This window comes from Actinia tenebrosa, unplaced genomic scaffold, assembly GCF_029948245.1.
Source record: "Actinia tenebrosa isolate PJP-AT-01 unplaced genomic scaffold, QUT_ActTen_1.0 PGA_scaffold12__29_contigs__length_12842862, whole genome shotgun sequence".
Lineage (NCBI taxonomy): Eukaryota > Metazoa > Cnidaria > Anthozoa > Actiniaria > Actiniidae > Actinia > Actinia tenebrosa.
The window spans coordinates 7,884,784-7,908,063 of record NW_028292572.1 but is presented as its reverse complement, the minus strand read 5'-3'; the positions used below and the strand labels follow the sequence as shown (position 1 = coordinate 7,908,063).

The 23,280-nt window shown below is 38.6% G+C and overlaps 4 protein-coding genes across 4 annotated transcripts; 2 read left to right on the top strand and 2 right to left on the bottom strand.

The window, feature by feature from the left end:
* The first annotated feature begins 502 nt into the window (after positions 1–502).
* On the top strand, positions 503–5,058 carry LOC116289017 (E3 ubiquitin-protein ligase MARCHF5). Its single transcript, XM_031695925.2, has 3 exons — positions 503–713; positions 1,163–1,865; positions 2,787–5,058. Exons 1-3 carry the CDS (start codon positions 685–687, stop codon positions 2,892–2,894), a joined length of 840 nt encoding a protein of 279 aa, XP_031551785.2. The 5' UTR covers positions 503–684; the 3' UTR covers positions 2,895–5,058.
* Positions 5,058–8,152, bottom strand: LOC116288833 (adenine DNA glycosylase-like). Its single transcript, XM_031695719.2, has 2 exons — positions 7,562–8,152; positions 5,058–7,127 (listed from the first exon to the last, which is right to left on the bottom strand). Exons 1-2 carry the CDS (start codon positions 7,949–7,951, stop codon positions 6,069–6,071), a joined length of 1,449 nt encoding a protein of 482 aa, XP_031551579.2. The 5' UTR covers positions 7,952–8,152; the 3' UTR covers positions 5,058–6,068.
* A 127-nt stretch (positions 8,153–8,279) lies between these two features.
* LOC116288922 (3'-5' exoribonuclease 1) lies at positions 8,280–17,032 on the bottom strand. The gene is made up of 6 exons (XM_089027866.1): positions 16,739–17,032; positions 16,427–16,640; positions 16,183–16,266; positions 15,645–15,754; positions 13,902–15,535; positions 8,280–13,502 (listed from the first exon to the last, which is right to left on the bottom strand). The coding sequence occupies exons 1-5, from the start codon at positions 16,903–16,905 to the stop codon at positions 15,265–15,267; spliced, it is 846 nt and encodes a 281-aa protein (XP_088883992.1). The 5' UTR covers positions 16,906–17,032; the 3' UTR covers positions 8,280–13,502; positions 13,902–15,264.
* A 174-nt stretch (positions 17,033–17,206) lies between these two features.
* On the top strand, positions 17,207–23,213 carry LOC116292081 (uncharacterized). The gene is made up of 9 exons (XM_031699357.2): positions 17,207–17,732; positions 18,025–18,302; positions 18,689–18,774; positions 19,517–19,565; positions 19,687–19,923; positions 20,585–20,806; positions 21,738–21,893; positions 22,143–22,328; positions 22,464–23,213. The coding sequence occupies exons 1-9, from the start codon at positions 17,432–17,434 to the stop codon at positions 22,671–22,673; spliced, it is 1,725 nt and encodes a 574-aa protein (XP_031555217.1). The 5' UTR covers positions 17,207–17,431; the 3' UTR covers positions 22,674–23,213.
* The last annotated feature ends 67 nt before the right edge of the window (positions 23,214–23,280 follow it).

Below are 23,280 nucleotides of genomic sequence, written 5' to 3'. Positions count from 1 at the left end.
AAACGAGCCTTCTGATTGGGCAACACCCTCTTTGTTGGTCTAAGCGTCTATCTGATTGGCTGATTCGCTGGTGGCAATATGAATGAGTAGAGACAGCTGGTAACGAATCTCTTGTTCACAACAGACTCAACACCAGCATGTGCGCCTCGTAAAAACTGCAGATAGCAGAATAAACGATACGGCGAATACTGTGAATCTTTGAACGCCATATTGACCTTAAGAATTTTGAAATCATGAAGAAAAGCTATTTTTTATTTGTCTTAAATTTTGGTCACCTGCCTATTTTTTTTACAATTTTTGACAAACATACAACGTACAATGTACTTAGATTTTATTTATTTTATCTAATGACAAACAAGATAAGAATTTTAATAATCTATTCAAAAATAATAAGTTTACACACAGAAAAAGGTTGAAGATTATTTGCGAAGTTTTAAAAACCGGAAGCGGAAGTGAAAACAAACTTCCAGTTTTATTCTTGAATGTGATTGGTCGTATAGTAGCATGATTCAGTGAAATTTCATCCGCCATCTTTAGTCACTTCAACGAGTCGAGCTTCAAGACTTTGCCAACTTTTAAGTTGCATGGAGTTTATGTTTGCAGCTTTGCCTCTTTAAGACACTGCTAGGCACGAGCTATGGTTTAAGCACAAGCTAGTTTGCTTTCTACTGTTTTGTTTTATCAATGGAGGACGGAGATCGAACCGACATAAAGTAAGTATACTCGGAATACAACTCACTCGTGACTGGATTTATTGGTCGTGTTGTTTTGGAGAGTTTGTGAAGACGTTTATGACCCTTCTATCACGCAAATACATCCTTCGTTGCTTTTTGAACATTTCTCATAGATAGTGTGAAAATTTTTTAGCAATGTTTCTTGATACGTGAACAAATTTTTGTGGTGATTTAGATCAAGATGGGACAAAATCTACAAGCTATTAAGCTGTTTGCACGCAAAGCATAAATCAATTCATATTACGTACTTTCGTTTTCTTTTTTGATGATTTTACATCAATTCTGAAGATTGCTGTAAGAATATTATGAGATTTTATTATGATCTTCAAGAAAAGAATAACAACCCTCCATAGGGGAAGTTAAAATCATTAGGATTAGGATCTTTAATTAATCTGGTTAATTAACCGTGTATACTGTTTTTCTTCCAGACGTTGTTGGGTATGCTTTGCCACTGAAGAAGATGAACCCACAGCTCAGTGGGTGGAGCCATGCTTATGTCACGGCACTACCAAATGGGTACATCAGTCTTGCCTGCAGCGCTGGATTGATGAGAAGCAAGCAGGAAACTCTACAGCAAGTGTGTACTGCCCACAGTGCAATACAGAATACAAAATAGTATTTCCCCCTCTTGGACCATTTCTTAGTTCAATAGAAAAACTAGATCACTGTGTTAATAAAGTTTGCCCCTTCGCAGCAGCTGGAATAGTTGTGGGTTCATTATATTGGTCGGCAGTCACTTATGGAGCTGTTACAGTCATGCAAGTGTTAGGGCATAAGGATGGACTTGAAGTCATGGAAAAAGCTGACCCTTTATTTTTACTAGTTGGACTACCAACCATCCCCTTGGCCCTTATCCTTGGCAAAATGATTCGATGGGAGGATCATGTCCTGAGGTTTTGGAGGCGCTACATTAGCAAGATAGCCTTGTTAAGTATCTTCTCCCCCAAAATAGGAAATGCAATCCAAGGCTTGGGTGTTCATTACCGGGAGCCTGCGGAACCCACCCCACTATCAGACCCTGTGTCAGCTACTAGAATACTATGTGGAGGTCTTATTATGCCAACTGTTGCAACTCTTATTGGTAAACTTTGTTATGGTTTTGTGGAATCTGGACTACACAGGGCTTTATTGGTAAGCATTGCAATTTAGTTTGTCTATAAAGGTTTCATTTTTTGGAGCTTTATGCAGATCTAAATTTAATGGTGCAGATCAATATTCTTATTTATATATTTTGCTAACCTGCACCTCTTCTCTAAATTAACCCCAAGAATGCATGTGGAATGCATGCATGCAATCCTCACCACCCACTTATTGGACCAGCCCTCCTCATAATGATCATCTTTGCACTAGGGGGGTCACCGATCTGGGTTTTCATGCCAGAAAAAATGTCTTGGTCATGCTTCCAAATGTCAACCTCAACCAAGGAATGCAAAGGTTGAAATTTGTCTGCAGAGTCGTAGAGGTTTGGAGGCATGACAGTGGCATGTTTTTCTGGCATAAATACCCAGATTAGTGACATCCGTAGTATGGCAGTTTGTATTAATTATAAAGCCTATGGCATGAGTTTCCAGTACCATCATTATTTTCCATTTTCCAAGCGTTTTCCAAGCATTTCCAAGCATTGGTTTGCTTGCTATGATTGGCACATTCTAGACTAATATGCCAAGTTATTTTTTCCACAGTCATATAACAAATTGTATTCCAATATAAATAAAGCTAAAAAATTGGTGTATTTACCAGTATTACTGAGTCCATTTCAGAAAAATGTGCCCACTTTCTTGATAATAGCTTTTTGCTTCTAGCCTTGATCTGTGCCTTGGGGAGCGTTTCCTTACTAAACGTTTCCCACCTGGTGAATTAATGATAATGATAATATTTGTGGTTTGCTTGTTTGTCAATCCTTGTCATAGATCCCCAGTATTGGTCTATCATATTTTATGAATCTTGAGGGTTCTCCTGTTATACATACTAAAATTAAATGTTGTTTGTATTGTTATTATTTAATGTATTTGGTACAAAGATTTCTAAAAATTCTCTAATTCTTTTTTGCAGGGTGGAATTACATTTATTGGGATTAAAGGAGCAATCAGAATTTTCTACAAGCAGCAGCAATACATCAGACAAGCTCAGCGAGTTATTCAGAATTACAAGGATGAATAAAATGTAAAAGCAATTAATTACTTATAATTAACTCCCCCTCCACCCTCTTGGCTGAGGAATTTTCTTTTTCCTTAGTGTGCCCCCTGGATATCCATTTGTCTTTAAACATTAGGTACATTACAAATTTGAAGAGATTTTGAAAAAACTCTTAAGAATTCAATCCAATATTTTCTAGAACACCCCCAGGGTTGTTGAACATTTAAGAACACCTTTATCCTTCGTAACCTCCAGGATTTAATGAGATCCTCTGCTGAAGAGGGCTACATAAATAAAATAAAATAAAGCAATGACCAAATTTAAAGGCATTCTGCTAATGCAAACCTTATTCCCAAGATTGTTTAAAGTGTTTGATCTTATTTAGTTAAGTTCATTATTCATCAATTATGTTATTCTAGTGTTAAAGGCTTTGTATAGCTCTGGTCAAATTTGAGACTAAGGCAGGGAAAGTTTGGATGAATTAGTCACAGTTTAGAATCTTGAACTTTCAGTAAAGGTGACAAAATGAACAGGTCATACCAGATTCCAAAAATAAAATAAAAACGAGATTTAGTTCAATGGCTGGATAGCCTTGGTGCAGAGGTTTCCTTACCCCTCTCCATCAGGAAAACATTTTCCCTGCAGGGGAGAATGGCGAGGGAATGTCTGCACACAGGCTAGTATGTGTCAAGCCACAGTTATGAGTTAAACAGTTTATTTCCTTTACCTCTATTTTGTTAAATATCCATAATTGAAACCCAACATGCTACTTGTCTTAGTACTAATTTAGATTTTCATTAACAATGAAGTTTGGCAGACATTAGATCTCTCCTTTTAGAGGATCTTGGAACACTTCAAGTGGAAATATTTTACTTAACTCCAACCAAGCTATCCCTATTGTCTTTCCCTAATTATAAGCTTTATATTATGTTTTTGATTTCTTTATCACACAGTTTTGTTTTAAAATCACATTTCAAAATCACTGGATTCTTTGAGAAAAGAAATATCAAATATCATTATGATAGTAATGCAAGTAAAGCATAATAAATATTACTCAAGAAGGAACTCAAAAATTTACTTGTAATTTTTTTTTTTAAATTTCTTTCCCTAACAATATTTTAGAGTGGTGTCTTTCCTGCTATAACCAGTAAAATAAAATCTGGGATTATTCATTGAAAATGTATAATTTTATTAGTGGTTTTTGATATTCTGCAAACTCCCAATCAATAATCAGTCCATACCTTTTTTGTTTTGATTGGCGGCAGTAAAAAAACAAGCCCTTCAAACTGTCTGAATTTCCAGAATATTGAAAAGCACTGCAGTAATTTTACTATCGTATTGCTGCAATTTGTATATGATTATGGATTACTAATAAGCCTTTTCATAGTTTAAGAATTGATTCCACTGCGCATGCGATTTTATCCCGAATTTCTCACCTTTTGTTTAATTAAGAACAAAAGAAGATTTAGACAAAAGAAGGTGAGAAATTCGGGATAAAATTGCATGCGCAGTGGAATCGATTCTTAAACTATGAAAAGGCTTATTAATGCTGGGTTTCTTAAAGGGGCACTTGGATGAAAATGGATAAAAATTGGAAATGACTTTAAACTTAATTAAACGTATCTATATGGCCCCAATCGTAGCCAAGCAACATATTTTCTTCACAGTAAAATGTCTCGGATAAAAATTATCAATTTTATTTAGCATATAAATTGTGAGTAAATGACGTCATTTAACCCTATTGTTCTTTCCACTTTTAACCCAAAGTTTCTCAACTGTGAGTGGCCAGGGAAAAAAATTTACTAATCTGGTTTACATGATCATAATTGAGTCAAATTATCCACAAACACTTCAATTGTTTGGACTTTGAAAAATTGGGCCATTTTCATCCAAGTGCCACTTTAAAAAAGTGTTAGTGAATAAAGGCCCTGATGAACAGTTCCAACATTGATACCAGCAATTGTTGGGAACTGTTTGAAAGGGCCCTTAATATAATCCATTTGCAGTATTGAGAAAAAAGTATGAAATTCTTGAATTAATTGTATACCTTAACTATCTTTATAGTTTCTGTACTGCATGTGTTTTTGGATTTATGTCGTAGATGTGACAATGACAATGCAGATTTTTTAGAAGTAATTTGAATAACTACTTTGTAATTTACTTGGAATAAAGACATTACATTATGCAATACTCATATTTTTTGTCTATGATCCTCAGTACGTAGCTGACAGTATTTTGCAGGGATTGTGCTAAAAATTTTCAGCCTTGGTCCTTGGGCCTGCATTCCTGATTAGGTCTGATTAAGTTAGTCATATAATCCATATGGTTTATATATGTTGATGAATCACAGGAATAGATCCATCGGGAGAGATGAAGCACATTAGGTGGGTCCAAATATTGACAACTCTTGTCAGCATTTAAAATACCTTTGGTATTTGTAAAAGAGTGCAATTTAAGAACTTTCAAAACATTACGAGTACTTAATAATTATGAATTGTATGAGGTCCTGCGTGGCATAATTTAGCAACGCTGTCATGGTTTTGACAACACTCTTGTCAGACAACGTTTGGCGCCACGGTGTGTTACATTAATTGCTCATGTGCACTACATGTACTCGGTTAAAAAACGGTTGTGAGACTGGATTTGTTTGTCCACGGTATATCGAAGGAACCACTCTACATTGGCAGAGTCTCCCTCCTCCCTGCCTAAAAGAAGGGAGAGAAAGAGGAGAGACTCTGCTAGCAGGGAATTGCCAAGTGTACTATAATATGTAAAAGTGGATGATTTCTGTATCCATATGATTCCTTATTGCATATAGTTTGAATTCAGCAATGGGCCTATTAGATGTATCTAATCATCTGTAAGCCTAAAATTAAAACAGTTTACAATTTAATTAGTACAAATAAGTAAATTCATTTGTACTGGTATAAAATATTAAAGAAACAATGATGAACTTTTAAGAAAAAGTAGAATAGATTTTAAAGCAGGTCATTGAGCTTTTGACTCAACTAGAATCTTGATCACAATGATTGCAAGTCACATTACATGAGCTTTCATAAACCTTGACGCATTTGAATGCAGTAAATAGTTCCAGACACAAGGTATGTTGATTCTACCCCCTTCCTGATTCAAAAAATGTGTTTCTATTCTGACGTGAATGGCTTCTCTTAGTTTTACTGTATAAACTTGAGTTTCTTTTTAATTCTTTGGTTTGAAAAATGAATCCATGGTTCTTTGATTTTTCACTTGAGATGATGCATTACCCAACTTTCTCTTTTTAGCAGCCTGACTGATAGTCTTCAAACTGTCTTCATATAACTTCAAAATCTTTCTCATTGCCGTTGGCATAGCTGCTTCTTCAAACTCATCCTTTGTCACCCATCTAGATGCTTGTCCATTTAGTTTAGTACTTTCTACCAAATTATTCTCAGTGTCTTCACACACATAACTCTCTACAATGTATGTGTGATAGCGATGTGAAAACTTGTGATTCACTTCACCTATTTCCTTTCTGTTATCCAACTTTGAAAGACCAAGTTTTTCTGACAAGAAGTCATTGGTGACTGTATTAGATTTTGCTTCTAAAGTCAGTTCTATGTTCGGAAATTCCCACATCCCTGCTAGTAATCCAGTCTTTGGTCTCTGGACAATCAAAAATTGTTGTTCATCATCAGGGTTGTTTCTCTGCACTATGAATGTGGCAAACTTTTCTTCCTTTGTTTCCTTCTTCTTTGGTTTCATTGGGTAGTTAAAAACACCTAAAGCTGGATCCCAAGGTACTTCTGATGACAGACACAGCTCACAGTTCTCAATATCCAATATTTCAAATGTCTTGGAGAGTTTGTTATTGTTCAGCTTGGCATTCAAGAGCTCAGTTGATTTCTTGTTGTATTCTTCAACTTGTTTATAAGCCCTGCAGTATTCATTGAGGGTACAGTTACTACAGCTGGGTGATTTTGGGGTACACACAGTTGCCCCAAACTCCATTAAAGCCTGGTTTAAATCACCGGGTCTTTCGCCATCAACGAGGGAATTTGCTAGTTGCCAGAACTTATCAATTACAACATTTGTGGTTGTGTCTGCACCAATGGCTCGCAATCGGGAGAACACTCTTATTACATTTCCATCTACCACTCCTGTCTTCTCCTTAAATGCAATTGATGCAATAGCCCCTGCAGTATAGCGTCCCACACCTGGAAGCTCCTTTTGTAACTTTGAAGCAGATGTTGGCATGTTGCCATCCAATTCTTCTAAAATCTAATCATGCAAAACAAAGTGAGCATTTTAAAAGATTCTGATATTAATTATACCCAGAACCAAAGGGGATGCAAGGACTACCAAGCACCCTGAAAAAGTGGGAGCGGGCTTAATTGGAAAATATGAGACTATTATGCAAAAAGCTGAAAGACAGAAGGAGTGGGACTTAGATAGCAAAATTTATATATTTGTAAGAAGTGCACGGAGGACTATAGCCAACCCCTCCTCCTCTCTCTCAAGCCCCTCCCCACTCCCTGAATGAGAGGGGGTACACTTTTTGGGCAGCTCTAACGAATTTTCCCCATTAATTAATGTTCTTTTAAGCAAATCCTATTTTTACAGCAACAAGCTATGAGATAAAACCCTGAAATACTCTGCCACTAATTGCCTAGGGTAGCTGTAAATCTAAAGCAAGGCGCAAAAAAAAGCTTTACCTTCTTGCATCCCTCATGCAAACGACGTCCTCTCGAATAGTACCCAAGACCTGACCAGCACTCGTTCACTTCTTCCAACGTTGCTGCGGCAAGATCTTTCAAAGTTGGCCACTTTTCCATCCATCGGTTGTAATAATCTATCACAGTAGCTACCTGAGTCTGTTGCAGCATTACTTCTGATACCCAGACAGCATAGCCTCTCTTGTTGGGGTCTTCTTCGCTCGCGTAACGCCGCCATGGTAGATCGCGTTTGTTTTGATCGTACCAAGAAAGAAGATTCACTCGAATAGACGACTCTTCTTCAGCTAAAATATCATGAGAATGATTTTGTTTTTCAGTTGATTGCAACTTTGAATCTGAAGCTTTTCTCTTGTTGTTCCTTTTTGGCATCTTTGTAAAATATACAACTTGAAGCGTGCTCACTTTCTAGTCTCGTTATGCAATGAAAAATCCCGCTAATTTCGCTTTGACAAATCATAACCTCAGGGGGTGAGGGTCAAGACAAAATTCTAATTTCCAGATAGAATTTAAAAAATAATAATACAATAACAGCAATCTGATTTCGTATAATTGTCAATGGTTAACAATATTTACCCGAAATGTGATTAAAGATCTAAGCTCTAACTGATTGCAATGCCTTTTCATGCGAAAGTTAAATTTCGCCACAGGAAACCCACTCAACATAATCATAATTGCTTGATTTCTTACCGAAAATGAATAAAGGAAAAACCATTTTATTGCATAAGTTCTTAAGTACCTTTTTAAAAGTTTGATGAAGTTCTAACTATAATGATTAGATTTTTAAATTAAATGTAAAAAAAATATCCCAAACATCCTTACATAAAATTTTTTTTTTTTGATCTACTCCGATTTAGACCCCCTTCTGAAATTATTTTATTTGGGAAGTATATGGATATTTTTTGGAGCTAAAAGTCTCAATTACAATTGTATATCATACGTGTATTATTTCTAATGTGAAAATTATATCTTCACAAACATATTCCTTTGTTTTGATAAAAAAGTAAGGATATTTTCTACAACTATCTGATAGCATTTCAGATTTTTTAGAATGGTGTGACCCAAAAGTGATCACATTGAAATGAAAAAGAGAAAATGGAGTTTTGATGAATTTCTAGTACCTATACATCCATTTTTTCACATATTCTTCACAGTTCTGTGCATCATCTTGAAAGATAACCATTCCTGTGAAAGCAAGGCAAGAATGGTGGTGATCTTATGATGATAGAGACCTTTTTCAACACCTTGGACAATTATTCACATGTTCATGCACAGGCCAAGATACCTTTTTGAGATGGTGTAGGGAACTGCCAGTCAAGTGAACTATTTTTATAATACAGTCCGCCATAATTCCATCTAACTGATGCTTGATCAATAACTTGTGACAGAGTCAAAAGACACTATTTTGGACAGTAATTATTTAGTCATAAATCTATATTTTTAATTAGGAATGCCTCGTGTACACATAGGAATGTAATTCTTTAGTTAACTGTTTGCGTGGAAAATGCGTAAGCAAGAAATAATTTCCGTACGTAATTACATTACAGTGAGTCATGCCTAGGTTTGGCGCTTGTTTACGTAAGTTCGTGTTTGGGACATCCTGTTTGCGCCTAGGGCGTGCAACATTGCATAGGATGTGTAAGGTCTTAAGAATGCAGGTTTTTCCATAAAAGTAGGCCCAAACTAAGCTTAAATCAGTGTAGTAAAAGTTCTTGAAGACGTTGCGTTGTCTACGGATATTTTCACATATCAAGACAAGGAATTCTCTACGATGTAAAGAGATATCCTGTAATCTCGTTCCCGTTTTTTTTTTCGAGTATTGTAAAGTTGTGTGAATTTTTCAATAAATTCTTTTGTCAAAACCACTTGCAATCTGATTCATAGCTGAGCGCCTTGCCGCCGGTTACATTTTTGGTGTCAGAAGTGGGATTGCAAGAAAGTTGACATTAGTAGTTACTGATTATTTACCAACGGGAACGAGACTGAAATCATGGCAGAAGAAGCTGTGGCTGCACTCACAGAGCAATTGGCTGCACTCAAGGCACAGCTGGATGGCATGCAGGCTGAAGGAGGACCCCCTGCCCAACCTGTTCCTGCACCAGTGGTAAAAGTGACAGTGCCAAGGGAGAAGAAGCTGAGGAAGTATGCTGGTGGCAGAGACGACAAGGTGCTTGAAGACTGGATAGCGGATGCACAGAGGTCTGTGGCTGCCCAGAAGTTAACTGATCAAGAGGCGGTGGATTTCCTGTACCATAGCTTAGAAGGAGCGGCTCGAGATGAAGTTCGACTAAGGCCTGCGGATGACTTGACAGACCCGGAGGGTTTCTTCAGGATTCTGAGAGACGTCTTCGGAGAGAAGCTCACCAAGACCCAGCTTCTCCAGAGGTTTTTCGCCAGAAAACAAGGTGACAGGGAGCCCATCCAGGACTTTGCCCATGCCCTGATGTCAATGGCGGAGCACATAACCAGAGTACACGTAGGAGCCCTGGAAAACAAGGACCAGAACCTCAGAGACACATTCGTTGAGAACTTGCGTGACAACCTGTTGCGCAGGGATCTCAAGCGCTATATCAGAGAACATCCCGAGAAGACCTTCAACGAGGTGAGGCAAGAGGCCTATCGTAGCTCGGAAGACACAGATAGAGGAGCACATCGCCATGCAGCAGCCAAGGAGGTGTTGGTGGAGAGCAACCAAGTAAATGCCATCCAAGAGCTTACAGCAGGACAGAAGGCCCTGGTGGAGAGGCTCATGCAGCAACAAAAATTGCTGGATGAGCAGCAGAAGCTGCTAACCCAACTTACCATGAAGTTAGCAAGCCCATCACCACCACGAAGTCCCCCACGTGGTCCGAGGAGATGTTACAACTGCCACGAGCTTGGACATCTTCGGCCGAACTGCCCAAAGCCCCTGAAAGACAAGGCACCAGCAGCACCACAGAAGGAGTCAAACTCCAGCTCTCCACGGCAGTGAGCCACGCCGTGGAGAGGAACTGTAGTGGCTCTAATTCTCTTTTTCAGAACGAAAAGTTTGTCGGGACAAGTCCCACAGTGGTGGCGAGGATTGGCGGAGTACCTGTGAAAAGCTTAGTGGATACGGGCTCCATGGTTACCCTCATCACCGAGTCGTTCTACAGGGAAAAGCTACAGCCAACCCTAGGAGACCTACACCCTGAAACAAGATTACTGCAGCTGCGAGGAGCTAACGGTTTGGACATCCCTTACATTGGATATATCGTCGCTGCAGTAGAGATCGGAGGAGTGGTGGTCCCTGGGTGCGGCATCTTCATCACGAAGGACACAGCAGCCACTACAGTCATGCAGAGGAGGGTACCTGGCCTACTGGGAACCAACGTTCTTGGGCAGGTGCCCCAATACCAACAGATCCTGCAAGATGAAGAGAAGAAGAGTAAACGTAAAACTGGGTTCGTGAAAGTAGCCGGCTCAGACAAAGTCTGGGTCCCTGCTTTCACAGAATCTGATATCTTGGTCACAGGCCCATCATGGGGCACTGATGCTGTGATCGAACCCCTTGGTGTACCAGTAGAAGGAAACCTCACCGTGGCCAGTACTCTCGTGGATACTACCAAGACGTGTTACTATGTCAGAGTTGCCAACCAGACGGCAAAGGACATATGGCTAAAGCCGAGGACGCGGATTGGAATTGTGCGAGAGGGAGAGATGGTCAAGAGAGGAGAGCAGTTGGAGTTCCTACACGGGAATAACATGGTGACAGTGTGCTGTAACCTTAGTGCTGACCCTCAGATGCCACCCCAACGGGAAGCTGTGGGCAAAGTACGATGGCAAAGGATACAGACACCCCCTCACGGGATTACCCTGGAACATTTCCCCGGGACGGAACTTCAGAGGGAGAAAGCTCTCCAGATGTTCGAAAGAAATGAAGAGGTGTTCGCTTCATGTAAGGAGGACCTTGGCTGTACAAAGACAACATATCATCGCATCTACACAGACGATGATGTGCCTGTCACAGAGCGTTACAGAAGGATTCCTCCAAACCAATACCAGGAGGTGCAACAGCATCTACAAGACTTGCTAGAAAAAGGAGTGATATGTCCAAGTGAGAGTAACTATGCCTCCCCAATAGTGCTTGTACGAAAGAAGTCTGGAGCCTTGAGGATGTGCGTCGACTACCGGAAGCTGAACCAGAAAACCAAGCGTGATCAGTACCCCCTACCAAGGATAGAGGAATCACTGGAGGCACTGCGTGGCGCAAAGTACTTTTCCACCATAGATCTGGCATCAGCCTACAATCAAGTTGAAGTCCATCCTGATGATCAGCACAAGACTGCGTTTACAACGCCCATGGGTTTGTTTCAGTACACTCGGATGCCGTTTGGACTACAGAATGCCCCAGCGACCTTCCAAAGGTTGATGCAAGGAGTCTTCCGAGAGGACATACTTCGCACCCTGATGGTCTACCTGGACGACATCATAGTCTTCTCATCCACCATTGAAGAACATCTTGAGCGGTTGGAAACGGTATTCAGTAAGCTGAAGCATCATGGATTAAAGGTTGAACCAACCAAGTGTCAACTCTTCAGAGATCGGGTGTCCTACCTGGGGCACGTGGTCTCTGCTGACGGTGTCGAGACAGACCCTGAAAAGACAAAGGCAGTTAACGAGTGGCCAGTTCCCCAGACAGTGCGCGATGTGCGATCATTCCTTGGTTTCGCGTCTTACTACAGAAGATTTGTCCCCAAGTTCGCTCAAGTGGCAGGTCCGCTGCACAAGTTAGTTGCTGAGCTCGGGAGCGGAGGAAGTAACAAGACCACCCGGAAGCAGATTGGCGTACTGTGGACAGAAGAGTGCCAAAAGAGCTTCAACAAGTTAAAGAATCTACTAACCTCAGCACCAGTGCTGGCCTACCCGGACTACACCAAGCCCTTCATCCTAGAGACGGATGCGTCCAACGAAGGATTGGGAGCCGTGCTGTCCCAAGAACAGGACGGAAGAGTCAAAGTGATCGCTTATGCCAGCCGAGGCCTGAGAGGTGGAGAGCGAAACATGGAGAACTACTCATCGAGGAAGCTGGAACTACTAGCCTTGAAGTGGGCTGTATGTGAGAAGTTCAGGGAGTACCTGCTGGGATCGAAGTTTGTCGTCTACACAGACAACAACCCGCTGACATACCTACAGTCAAAGAGTAAGCTGAAAGCTGTGGAGCAGAGGTGGGCTGCAGAGTTAGCAAACTTCAACTTCACCATCAAGTATCGCCCTGGACGTCACAATCAGAATGCAGATGCTCTAAGTCGCATCAACCGAGATGAAGAACCAACCACAGTTGAAGTAAGAAGTACCCTAGCCTACTCTACCAATACTACAGACCTACCAGAAGAGGTACGTCAACATTTGATGGTATCAGCAGCATTCATAAGCAACACAGAGACAAGTGCGCTGGAGGAGCAAGCAACCTCATTCCCAACCACACCTCTCACAGAGATCCAACGACTACAGCAGGAGGACCCATGTATCAGTCGTCTCCTCCACTACCGAAACCTTGGACGTCGGCCAAGTAAAAGGCAAAGCCAACAAGAGACAAGGGATACAAGGAAGTTGCTTAGTCACTGGAACAGGATTGAGGAAAGCCATGGAGTTCTCTACCGCCGTACAGGAGTCGGACAGGGAAGTGAGCTTCGGTTACTGCTACTCCCCACATCAATGAAATCACAAGTACTGAAGGGTGCGCACGATCAATGTGGACATCAAGGACAAGACAGGACAGAACAGCTCTTGAGAAAAAGATGTTGGTGGCCCGGTATGCAAGGAGATGTGAAGCAATGGATCTCAAATTGTGAAAGATGTGTCATTGCCAAAGGATCCTACCTTCCAGTCAAGACGCCGATGGGCAGCCTACTAGCTACTAGGCCATTGGAAGTGCTAGCGATGGATTTTACCTTGCTTGAGCCTGCAACAGATGGAAGAGAAAATGTCCTCGTGTTAACAGATGTGTTCACAAAGTTTACAATTGCTGTACCTACCCGTGATCAGAAAGCTACAACCGTAGTCAAGACCCTGATTAAAGAATGGTTCCTTGTGTATGGAATCCCCCAAAGAATACACTCTGACCAAGGCAAGTCATTTGAGGCAGAACTAGTCAAGGAGTTGTGTGCAGTGTATGGAATTAAGAAGTCAAGGACAACCCCCTATCATCCTCAAGGAAATGGGCAGTGCGAAAGATTCAACCGTACACTACATGAGCTTCTAAGAACTCTACCAGCAGAAAAGAAAAGAAGGTGGCCTGAACACCTGAAAGAGTTATGTTACGCCTATAATGCTACGCCTCATGCAACGACTAGATACTCACCCTTCTACCTGATGTTTGGTAGAGATGCAAAGCTATCTTTGGACATTCTACTTCCTGATGATGACAGACAAGTGACAGTAGACAACCAGCAATGGATTACCAAGCACCAGACTCGTCTACGAGAAGCTTATACCACTGTGACACAAAACTTGAAGGAAGCTGCTACCATCAGAAAGAAGATCCATGACCAGAAGAGCAGAGCACTGGCCGAACCACTACAAGTTGGAGAGCGAGTACTCCTTCGCAACCGTAAAGTCAGAGGAAGAAACAAGATTCAAGATAAATGGGACAACCAAGTGTACAAAATCGTCGAACGAAGAGACAACAATACATATGTCGTTGAAAGAGCTGATGGACATGGAGGAGATAAAGTTGTTAGTCAAGGAGAAATGCAAGTGTGTCCAAGACCAATGCTGGAGATACGAGGACGACACAGGCAAGCTGACAGGTCTAGACAAACATGTACTGCATCGCCAGAATCATCAGATGAAGAAGATGACATTGGAGGAATGACAATCGCCTTTCAACCAATGACAGAACCAGCTGAACCTGATGATGATGATGATAGTGACGATGCGTCTGAGGAAGAACTGGCTGCACCTGTACTCCGACGTTCCACAAGGACAACGGCAGGCCAACACAGCAACCTCTATAATCTTCCAAGATCCGCACTTCAGCACTGACGAGTCCACCTGCGTATCATTGTTCCTGAATTTGCTCGAGGACGAAGCAAACAAAAAGGAGGGGCAAGTGTGACAGAGTCAAAAGACACTATTTTGGACAGTAATTATTTAGTCATAAATCTATATTTTTAATTAGGAATGCCTCGTGTACACATAGGAATGTAATTCTTTAGTTAACTGTTTGCGTGGAAAATGCGTAAGCAAGAAATAATTTCCGTACGTAATTACATTACAGTGAGTCATGCCTAGGTTTGGCGCTTGTTTACGTAAGTTCGTGTTTGGGACATCCTGTTTGCGCCTAGGGCGTGCAACATTGCATAGGATGTGTAAGGTCTTAAGAATGCAGGTTTTTCCATAAAAGTAGGCCCAAACTAAGCTTAAATCAGTGTAGTAAAAGTTCTTGAAGACGTTGCGTTGTCTACGGATATTTTCACATATCAAGACAAGGAATTCTCTACGATGTAAAGAGATATCCTGTAATCTCGTTCCCGTTTTTTTTTCGAGTATTGTAAAGTTGTGTGAATTTTTCAATAAATTCTTTTGTCAAAACCACTTGCAATCTGATTCATAGCTGAGCGCCTTGCCGCCGGTTACAAACTGCTATAGTTTTGTAATAAATATTAATTTATCCACTAACCCTACCTCAAATAAAATGTGTGCTAGAATTTAAATATACTAATTCATTTCAGCTTTTCATTAAAATATGGCTCACAGCCATCCTCAATCAATTTTATCAATACTCTAGCAATATTCTTTGAGTCATCTATGCCAGAATGTGGCCTGCCTTCAAAGATTAAACCTAAATTCTCCAGCATTTCATTCAGCTTGCATCCAGTTTTGTAGTAATTACGATAATGCTTTCTAATGTTGATCCATCTTGAGGACCATTTTGGTAGAGTTATTCTACAAATATCACATTGTAGTTTTAGAAATCTTGATATATCCCAAGGCCTAGGAAAACAAATGGTATTAGTACATTGATTAGAGCTAGACACATGAATGAATACAATAATTAAATAATTAAGATTAAACATAATTAAAACATGGAAATTAAACCTACCCATCAGTAACAACAGCAAATTTATATTGTGTACCAAGTTCATGTTCTCTGAGCCATATGTTGAAATCATCAAAAACTTGAGGAAACGATGGGGATTTGTCTACCATTTCCTTTAAAAAAAAGAATATTGCAGTATGTCAAAAGTATCAAGAAAATGATGTTTATTAATACTAGACATTTACAAATATATCAAATTAGCTATCTTTACAGAGCTAAAAATATCAGCTGCTCAATGACTAAACAGGATGACTGGCCAGAATGGACTCATCAATGTGATCAGTCAATGTGTCCACTCAAGAAGAACAGCCAAAGCCACATTTTGCCAGACAAATGCCAAGTTTAGGTAGACAGTTTTGATTGACTGGCCATAATTTTAAGCTGTGCCTGGTTGGCTAGCTTGCATAGATATACAAAGGATCAAGGACTAGGTTAGATTTCTGCCACCCACCCCCACTCCTCAGGTACCCCCTTTTCATTTCCCATTAAAATTTTTGCAAATTTTGCAACTTTATCCATTGCCTTGAGCTTTAGTTCATACCTGAGTTATTCCAGTCAATTCAGTGCAGAATTCTGATAGAATTGGTTTTAGTAAAGGTTTACAGTATTGATGAAAAACATCCACCTTATACACACAAAAAAGGAATAATTAGTAATAAGTTTTCCTAATTCTTAATTAAATTAATTATTAATGATCTACTCCACCATGTAGCTCTTTATCCAAGTGGACTTTCATATTTTATTAGAAATGATGATAATGATAATGATTTATTGATAAAACCTACCACTTCCAAGGTCTTAGCATCGACAAGCACAGCAGGAAATTCAATGATCTCGTGTTTATAGCCCTCTGGGTTATCCTTTTCACAAGTTGCTTCAAAATCAATCACGCAGTAGTAATGTAAAACTTTCTTTTTCTCTTGTTCTAATTTAGCTTGTAAAAGCTTCTCTTTTTTGATATGACTTTTAAGTCGCTTCTGTACTACCTCTTTAACTCCTCTAATATAAATAGAAAATGTAATGAGCAAAAACGAACAAATTCCTTGAAGAAAATTTTGTAAAAACTTCTCAAACTTGTACATTTTTTTGACAGGTACCTTGCATCAAGACCCATTTCAATTAAAATGCTTCTCACTTCATTTTTCTTCATCTTATTGATCTTGCCATTAGTCAGTGATATTTCTTTATAGACAGGATGGTCGTAGTATACTTGTTCTTGTTTCGTTTCTTCAACGTCTTCTTCTTGTTCCAATCCTTCCGCCATTTTTGTTTTTCTAAACTAGTGAAGCCGCGTATCCGTTCACCGCAGGCTCAAAGTCGTTTCTAGATTCTTTGCGACAAAGTGAAATAAAAATTTTCCCACCTTCAATTTCCTATTTTACTCCATTTTTCAGTATTTATTCAATAAGTAATACTGTCCTTGATTTTAGGAAAAAATAGGTTTAGGTATAAGCATTGTTTATATTGATTTTCATAGCAAAATATAGGTCCCAGAATTCAATGCAGATTTGATGAACTCATATCCTAAATATAGAACACAGTTACATATTGAGCGTGAGAGACCGGACCCAACATCTACATGTTGATTTTTCCTTTTTTGGCGTTGAACACTCCTCCTCTGCAGTCTCCGAGGATACATATAAAAAAGATGTTATGAAATGCCAGCGAGATTACGAAAATCATGAATGTTGTAGTATGAACAAAGTTTTGAAAGAAGCTTGGCAAGGCATTTCATTTCATTTCAGCAGCAGAACTGAATCAACACCTCTAGTACATCAGTCAGTCGAACCATGAAGTCATTAGTGGATTTATGCCTTTTCTGTGTGGCAAACAACCTCAGTAAGATCAAAAATGTTGGAAATTTTCTCTCAAGAGCTGATAAAGAAATTTTAGTGGAAAGGCTGTGCGATCATGACATGTTATCGGCCGATCGCTTGCCCATCATAACGAAACATTTATTCTCACGACAATTACAAACAATTTCACTACAGTACAACTGTGATCAGGTGACGGACGCAGTGCTGGCGAACCTTGCTTCGTGCAAATGTCAGTTAAGAAGTTTGACGATTAAGTCTTGTCACAAAATTACAGGTAAAGATTGTAGTCTAAAATTGTTCATAAATCCATAATAAACGTGTAGATTTGAGTTTTCAATGTGCATACCGTGATACTATACTCTCATGCATAGAGGTTAACGTGCTTTTTTTCATACGATGACCTGTCTTTAGGGAAAGGTTAGATGCGTTGTACCCAAGCTAGACCAGAATGCTCTAGGGACCCATTTTATTGGATACATTTATTGCAGCACCCTGAAAGTGTTTTTTTGTTTCCTCACACTTTTTAACATTGTATGTTTGCTTATGCTTATTTGATCTACAAACAGATAAAGGTATGAGTAATTTCTGCAAGACTCAGAAACAGCTGGAATACTTAAACATCAAAGGAAACTCCCTAAATCAACTGACAGACAAATGGTTTTCTTATCTGCAATCACCTTGTCTATCAACTTTGATAATCAAGGGCTTGGATATAACAACTAATAATGGTATCCAAATGCTTGTAAAAAACTGCCCACAAATTCATGAGCTACGACTTCAAAGGTGCAGCAAATTGTCAGACGGAGCAATTGAAATCATTACTTTTGGACTGGCAGAAAACTTGGTTAGTAATGATTATTTCTATAATTTTTGAAATCATATCAGTACTTAATAACAGCCAGTCATTGGACATTGTCCAGCCAGAATTACAACTTATCCAGTCAAATATTAAATTGCCTTGTTGTGGAACCTTGAACTATAAACAAGGGTATGACTGAGGCAAAAATAATATTACTATGATCATGACCGGTGACTGACAAGCCGTTATTTTGCCCTGCATCTTGTAGAAATGTTCTCTTCATATGCATATCTTTCTCAGTCACCATGTTGAGAGGAGGAGGGAGAATAGGTGAAATTTGGAGTCACATAAAGAATAAAATTTTTAATGAAATTAAAGGCTTTATAAGTTAGAGCTTTAATTTTTAGTTACCAGCATATTTATATTTTCAGGAAATCTTAGATGTTAAAGATGCAAGATTGATCACAGATATGAGTTTAAGAGCACTTGGAAACGGGAACTGCTATAACCTTAAAGAGTAAGAATTATATTTGCATAGCCCTTTCTTACAATTACAGTCAATTCAAAAAACGTTGTCGTCGACCGGCTCAAGCCTACGCGACTCGACCGAAAGGAATATGGGTAAAAATCACTGAAGCGGTTAAATATTCGTTCTGAATTAATTGTTCCCGCTAGTAATAAGATAATAATGGCGAGAAACAATCCATCAAATGCATGTCTTCGGGTTTAGGTGAATAAAACAAAGTAGTTATGATTCAGTTCACAATTTCGAAAATATGAAGGCATTAAAAAACGTCTCCTTCAACACTTCCCGCTCGCCTACGAAGGTTCGTGCTGTAAACCAGGCATAACTAGTCAGATAAAATTATGGAGTCAACTCGCCTTCAATGATTACTACCCAGAGTTCCTTTCGGTCCAGTCGCGTAGGCTTGTATTGGTCGACAACATTTTTTGAATTGACTGTATACTAAATACGTTTATGAACATAAACTTCTCAGAAAAATTTTCTCTGCAAGCCTAGGAATTAAAACCCAGAGCTATGATTTATGTTTGTTTAGATAAAAAAAGTTAAAAAAAAAGAATAAAAAAGTAGGAAAATTAATGAACTAAAAAATAAAATGATATGGGAAAAGAATGTCAACATGTACTTTAGGAAAATCCTAGCTGTGGTTAATTTTGCCTATTAAGAAATAACAAGAGTGGTTTGCTATGGTTTGTATCAGCTAGAGACTAAATATCTTATTTCCTTATAAATTTAGGCTTTATTTGCAAGGTTGTAATCTTATCTCAGGAAATGGTTTAAAGCTGGTAAGTAAACTGAATTGTCTTTTTTTTTTCTGCATGGACAGAAACACACATCAGGAATTTTTCACTATACTTTAGCTTCTTTAATAAATACCTACTTATTATTATTTTTTGTTGTCTCAAGGTCCCACTAGGTTGCCCAAAGCTTGAACGCCTTGACATTAGTTACTGCTACAGAGTTATGCAAGATGGCTTTTCCTTCCTGCCAAAAGAGGCTTTCCCAGATACTCTTGTTGAATTGAGTGTCTATGGAGTACAGCTATCAGGGGTCCTTATCACTTCTCTTGTTAAGCGCTTAACTCACATTAAAACAATGAGGCTATGTGGGATTCAAGCTGTTACTGATGATGTCCTTGAAAGTGTGAGTTGTTGAACATAGATGTTAATGAAGACCCATGTCATTAGAGTTGCCCCTATGCCCAAGAAAGTTTCTTGAGCAATCTATCTGATTATACTTTGTGAAACCTTCAGCATTGATCATTAATAGATAATTACTGAGGCACGCAGCATTCGTAGGTATAATGCAGGCAGCTGAGGGCGTGCCGAAGTGATTATCTATAATAATTATTGTTCTTATCAAAATCCAATTGTTTTCTTTCTAGCTTGTTTATCATAGAAACAAAGCCAATAATGAATGTCTGATTTTCCTCTATGCATTTGTTGGGATAATGCAGACTGAAAACAATGGATTTTGATAAAATCAGTAATTATTCATGAATAATGCAATGGTCAAGTGTTATTTTGAACAAGATTTACTTAATGCATTGTTTCCTTTGGTCCTTTGGGGATTCCTAGATACAATATATATATTCCGCAAAGTAACTTGTCAGATAACCTGCTACATAGAATATTATCAACTGTGGGGGAAAAATTATGTAGTTATTTCATGTAGTGGTATATGCCCCTTGATCTCAAAAATCAACCATTAGCAACAACCTGCATTATTATGAGTTATGGCTGTATGTATACAAAGGATATTAGGAAGATAATCTATATGATTTTCTGTTTTATATTGTCATTAGGTTTGTGTAAGTGCTGGGAAGACATTAGTAGAGCTGGACCTCAGTGCATGTACAGCAATCACTGACTGTGGTCTTTCATCTATTCGTCGGCACTGCAGAGTTCTTGAGTCACTTATGATGGATTTCAGTCATAATGTGACTGGAAAAACACTGGAACCATTATTTAATGACCCAAAACGTGCAAGTGAGATAAGAGAGATAGGCTTCAGTGGCTGTAAAAATGTAAGCATCTTAAATATATGACTTATTAAATTTTTGGCTGTGTTTTCACTAGGACAATTTAAACTAGCTTAGATATAACACCAGAAATAAGGCAAAGTTAAACTACCTAGCAAGATGGTTTAAGTTGTCCTACCAAGTAAATTGGCCAATCACAGTGTTATTCTTGAAAGGTGATGTCGGATTAAAACACCTTCAGGAATTTTAGGCAAGTTAACATTTCTAGTGAAAACACAGCCTTTATGTTTAATTCCACATCTACATAAAATACTTGTTTCTGATTGGCTGTTAACTTTTTTTTCTTCGTCCGTGCAATAGACCAGTTTCGAATTCCAATTTACCGCTGTGTTCCTTGATTACAGACTCATTTGCACAGGGTTAGCCTCGTATCGGTGTTTAAATATTCACAAATACCAACGGTAAAGTAAAGAATGCACAACTTCAACAATACAAACACTTTGAAACTTGACGGACCTTGACTGGAACACGTGAATATTCTGCACGAACTCAAGCCTAACCCTGTGCAAATGAGTCTGTAATCAAGAAATACATCGGTAATTTGGAATTCGAAACAGGTCTATTTCTACTCTTAATCATGGTATTAAGCCACTTTCATCAAATGCACAATGGTATTTTTTATTAGTTCTTGAATGGTGTTATTTATTTATTTATTTATATATTTATTCATTTATTTATTTATTTAGCTTTGCCATTCAAACACTCACACATGAACCCACTCACACATACACACACACGAGAATAATTACATACATACATACATAATGGCTGGGAAACCACTACATTTCTTATACTAATATCTGTTATTTATAATAGAAATAGAAATTGTACCATTGATATATCATATAAGGAGGTCACTAGATATAATTTTATACCATGTGGTGTTGAAGTAAATGTTATTTTATTTCAATCCTAGTTTTCAGAAGACACCATTCGTCTAATTGTGATGTCCTGCCCTAACCTAGAGATGCTACTTGTAGCTGGAATCAAGAATGTAGATGATGAGCTCCTAATGTCTATGGCTAGGAATTGCACTAAGCTCGTAAAAGTTAATCTTAAAGGCTGCGAACAGGTGAGACATTAATAAAAAGAAAGAATAAGTGGAAACAAAAGAAATAAAATGTACAACCCCAAAATCAGTGTCGGTAGGGTGTTGGTAGCCAGGTAATATAAAATGTATGATTAGTGATTGCATGCACAATCAGCACGCCATCATACAGTCATACCGATTTAGGTAACTGAGACAATGAGTGATGGCATTAGGGATTTTTTTCAGGAAAGTAATGATAAAAAGAATTATTAATTGTTATTTCTTTTGAAGGTTACAGACAATGGTATATGTGAACTGGTTCGGTTTTGTCCTATCTCATGTATCGTTGTATCAGGCATACACAGTCTGACAGACAAGTCAGTATTTGCCCTCACAAACAGCTGTACCTCAACGTTAAAGGAGGTCTATGCTTCTGCCTGCAGTAAAATCACTATTCAAGCTATCAATTACCTCAAGGTAAATCAGTGCTTAATAAATAAGTTAATGAACTCAGAGGCATCATTGATTGAGAGTAGCAGTGTGTCAGATTGTCTTTAGCAAGGTTTATTTAACATAGTAGTGAAAAAATTGAATAGAAATTTGTTTTTCTAGGATTGTTGCCTAAGACGCATTTATGTGGAGCACCGTACACCTAACCTTGACCCCGATCAACTAATGGCCAAGAATCTAGACACTGGGGAATTCTGTCGTGCAGATCTTCTCGTTCAAGCTCATGCAACTACTTTTCCAGAATCTTTACGACATGAAACAACTATTGAATCTGATTTCTTACATCGGCTGATGTCAGTGGGACTTAGGTAGATAGGAATGAAATATTTTGATGTGTGGAAAATGTGCAAAATTTGTGCAAAAAATATTTACGAACCGTTAAGGAAGCATGGCTAGCCTGTATAAATTACTGGTTCCTGTCATAAACCATCCCAAACTAAATATACTACTAAGAGCTGGATAAGCCCATACAGCCCACAATAAACACCCGGTAATAAGTGATATTGCCAGCTTTAGGTTGGAATATATAAATGGATATTGCAGTAATTTAAAAGGCACACTTGTCAAAAAAGAAGAGACAAGTGCATGTGACATCTCACATTCCCAATTGTTAAAATATAGTTGAATTATTGAGTTAATGACTATGGTTTAAAGTAGTTTCTAAGCTGTTCTGGTTTGCTGTATATACTTTATGCAGAACAAGCAACTAACAGAGTTAATGTTAATCAGAGTTAATCATACTACGTCAATTCTTGTGAAAACGTTCTCATGCATAGTTTTCTCAAAGTTCTTGAAAACGGAGTTTGTGCTTTTTAAATGTAAAATTTTAAATAAAGAACAAGTTAATGTAAAGTACGATTTCTTTGTGCAAATACTATAATAAAAAGTACAAATAAGCACTTTTTTCAGCTTTTTCATC